Source organism: Mobula birostris, chromosome 28 (assembly GCF_030028105.1).
Source record: "Mobula birostris isolate sMobBir1 chromosome 28, sMobBir1.hap1, whole genome shotgun sequence".
NCBI lineage: Eukaryota > Metazoa > Chordata > Chondrichthyes > Myliobatiformes > Myliobatidae > Mobula > Mobula birostris.
Genome location: NC_092397.1, coordinates 16166685 through 16170308, shown reverse-complemented (window position 1 = coordinate 16170308; position 3624 = coordinate 16166685). Strand labels below are relative to the sequence as shown.

The window sequence follows — 3624 nt, the reverse complement described above, 5'->3', positions numbered from 1 at the left end:
TCCTCCAGCGCCTCATCTGTCGCTGAGGATGCTTTAAATATCTCTGCCAGGGCTGCTGGCGGTGTCTGCACTCGCCCCCCGGGAATGTACCTACTCCGATCGCCTCAGTGCGGCAGGCACCTCCTCCTCTGTAATCCGCGCAGGGTCCACGAAGTTGATGCCGCTTTGCCTCGCTTCTATAGACTCCGTGGCCGTCTCCCGAGTAAATACAGATGCAAAAAAAAAATCATTTAAGATCTCCCGCACCCCCCCCACTCTTAAAGGCTCTGACCTTCGAGAGGACCGATTTTGTCCCTCTCAATCCCTTTCGCTCCTAACATTCCTTCAAGATTCGCTGTCACCTGGTCTGCTGGGGCCTTCTTTAAGCTCCCCTGGTTTTCCGAGTCGATGAGAGTGCCGGGGATCGGGGGAGAGAATAAAACGGGGCCGGTGTAAACAGGTACAGACTCGGCGGGCCGAAATGCCTGTTCCTTTTGCACACACACACACACACACAAAGTTCTCCCCGTTCAATGGCGCCGACCTTCTCTCCCCCACCCCTCCGGACTTCTATTTGTGGGATCTTGCTGTGCGCACCCTGGCGGCCGTCCCCCGACTTCGCCGGGTGAGCTGACCCCTCCGGAGGGAAGGGAAGGCGGTCAAAACTCCTCTCGAGGGCCAGGAGGCTCGAACTTTCGCCGCCGAGCCCCTGGCTGTGGGATCAGCGCCGACCCCCCCCCCCCCCGGGCCTGGGCGGTCGCAGCCTCCGAATGCGCATATTTTGCCGAGTGTGTAATCTGAAATTTCCCGGAAGAGAGCCGCCAGCCGCCAAAAAAAAAAACCGGGGAACATCTCATAAGCGATCGAGTCGAGAGAGAGAGAGAGAGAGAGAGAATTAAATAAACACAATTGAGAAAGCAATAGGATTTAAAACGAAGTAAGGTATCAAAATGTAACAAGACTATCATCTGATCAAACTCCTGAGTTGGGTGACTCGGCCCGGAGCTGTTGTGTCCCAGCGAAAGACGGGCAGGAACAGGGGGTTTGGGGCGTTCCGTGGGGGCCGAGCCTGCACTGTGCCCCGTGTTTGTACGTGAGTGCCAGAAAGAGAGATTTGGGGGATTTCTTTTTTCTTTGTGGGGGGGGGGGTGGAATTTGTAACTAAAACAGCCACGGGGCGGGGTGATCTGTAACAGGAGCCGATCGTCGAATCTGCAACATTGTATCGGGGACGACCGGCCAATCTGCAACATTGTCTCCGAAATAGATCGTGTGCAATTTGCGACATTGTATCTAAAATTGGCGGTGGCAGTGAAGTGGGGCGGAGGGTTTGCAATATTCTGAGAGTGACTGAGGGGAGGTGAGGGGGGGGGCGGAGGGAGAGAGAGGCGAATCTGCAACATCGTATCTCGGATTTGCAACCTTGTAAATCTGTAACCAACGCGAAATTTACAAGACGGCGCCTGAAATTGATAAGGAGGACTCCAGATCTGCCGGCCTGCGTTTGACGAAGAGGGGGAGTGAAATTTACAAAGACGGCGCCTGAAATTGACAAGGAGTCCAGCGCTGCCGGCCTGAAATCGATGAAAAGGGGGTGAAATTTTTACAAGCTGAAATTGACAAGCCCTCTGTCCGCCCAGCTCCCTCGCCCTCCTTTGACACATTTCTGAAGGATCCCGCCTGCTTTGCATTACATTTGCTACTAAACGACTGAGATTTTTTTTAAAAACCATCGCGGATATTCCGCGCTGAGGCGTCTCGCCTGGATTAGGGGGGAGAAGCAGTCACAGCCACGCACGCGAAAATTAATTTTTCAAAAGAATTCCAGGAGCAATGGACGAGAGCGTCGAGGAGGAGCAGACTGTTGTGAAACACGAACTCAAAAACGGTGAGTCCCGGAATTTGGATTTTCGCCTTTAAGTGTAGTAGGTCCCCGTGTTGCCGTCTTTTTTTTCCGGTGTGTAGGGATCCCCCGGCGATAACATCGATGCTCTTCACGATTTTGAGTGAGTGAGTGAGTGTGTGTGTGTGTGTGTGAATTTGAACGGTCACGGACGGTAGCACCCACCCGGTTTCTCCCCTCGTCCTTCCGGGGTGACGGGGGTGGGGGTGGGGGGTTGTGCTAACCGACCGCTCTGATTGGGCCACCGACGGGGGGCATAAGGTCTGGTTCACCCCCTCTGGTCGCCCTCAGCCAATCAGGGTCGCCGCATCGTTACAGCTGTGTGTGTGTGTGATATGATATGTCTGTGTGTGTGTGTCAGTGTGAGATGTGAGTGTGTATGTGTATGTGTGAGATGTGTGTGATGTGAGTGTGTGTCTGTCTGTGAGATGTGTGAGATGAGTGTGTATGTATGTGATGTGTCTGTGTGTCTGTCTGTGAGATGTGTGTGTCTATGTGTGAGGTGTGTGTGTGTGAGAGAGATGTGAGTGTGTATGCATGTGATGTGATATGTGTGTGATGTGTGTGTGTGTGTCTGTGTGTGTCTGTCTGTGTCTGTGAGTTGTGTGTCTGTGTGAGATGTGAGTGTGTATGTATGTGATATGTCTGTGTGTGTGTCTGTGTCTGTGAGATGTGTGTGTCTATGCGTGTGATGTGAGTGTGAGAGATGTGAGTGTGTATGCATGTGATGTGATATGTGTGTGATGTGTGTGTGTGTGTGTGTGTCTGTCTGTGTCTGTGAGTTGTGTGTCTGTGTGAGATGTGAGTGTGTATGTATGTGATATGTCTGTGTGTGTGTCTGTGTCTGTGAGATGTGTGTGTCTATGCATGTGATGTGAGTGTGAGAGATGTGAGTGTGTATGCATGTGATGTGATATGTGTGTGATGTGAGTGTGTGTGTATGAGATGTGTGACATGTGAGTGGGTATGTGTGAGATGTGAGTGTGTATGTGTGTGATGTGATACGTCTGTACTGTGAGATGTGTGTGTCTATGTGTGAGATGTGACTGTGTCCATGTGTGATATGTATGATGTGAGTGTGTGTGATATGTATGTGTGTCTGTGTGTGAGATGTGAGTGTGTGTGTGTGATGTGAGTGTGTGTGCGCGCACCTGTGAGTGTGTGTTTGCATGAGTGTGTGGTTGTGTGAGTGTGTGGTTGTGTGTGTGTGAGATGTGAGAGTGTGTGTGAGTGTGTGTGTGTGTGTATGTGTGTGTGTGAGTAAGTGTGTGTGCATGTCAGTAAGTGTGTGTGTCTGTCTGTCTGTCTGGTCTGGAGATGTGGGAATCCTTAGCCTCCCTTTTCTGGAACATGAGAAAAGCACAGTAGAGGCCACTCGGCCCAGGATGTTGTGCTGACCTTTTAACCTATTCCAGGATCAACCTGTCCCTTCCCTCCCACCCAGCTCCCCATTTCTCTATCATTCTTCAGCGTTCCCGATGCATTCGCCTTCACTGCCTGGCGGGTTGTCCGATGGAATCAACATCGATTTCTTGAACTTCCAGTAATTGCCCTTCCCCTCCTTCACCATTCCCATTTCCCTGCCCATCACCTCCCTCTGGTGCTCGTCTCCCTCCCCTTCCTTCCCTGGCCTTCTGTCCTCTCCTGTCAGATCCCCCCTTCACCAGCCCTGTATCTCTTTCACCAATCGACTTCCCCCCCTCCCGGTTTCACCTATCACCCGCCACCCTGTACTTTGTCCT

At 51.9% G+C, this 3624-nt stretch overlaps 1 protein-coding gene across 4 annotated transcripts in view; it reads left to right on the top strand.

Annotated features, from left to right (window-relative positions):
• Positions 1-323: 323 nt before the first annotated feature.
• LOC140189321 (ribosomal protein S6 kinase alpha-5-like) overlaps positions 324-3624 on the top strand; it is a 58738-nt gene continuing 55437 nt past the window's right edge. The window contains exon 1 of one of the 4 annotated variants that reach the window (XM_072246035.1): positions 324-1867. In XM_072246035.1, coding sequence (XP_072102136.1) covers positions 1813-1867 — 55 coding nt within the window. In that variant the 5' untranslated portion in view covers positions 324-1812. The remainder of the gene's footprint in view (positions 1868-3624) is intronic. The other 3 variants (XM_072246034.1, XM_072246031.1, XM_072246033.1) reach the window with 3 other exon arrangements.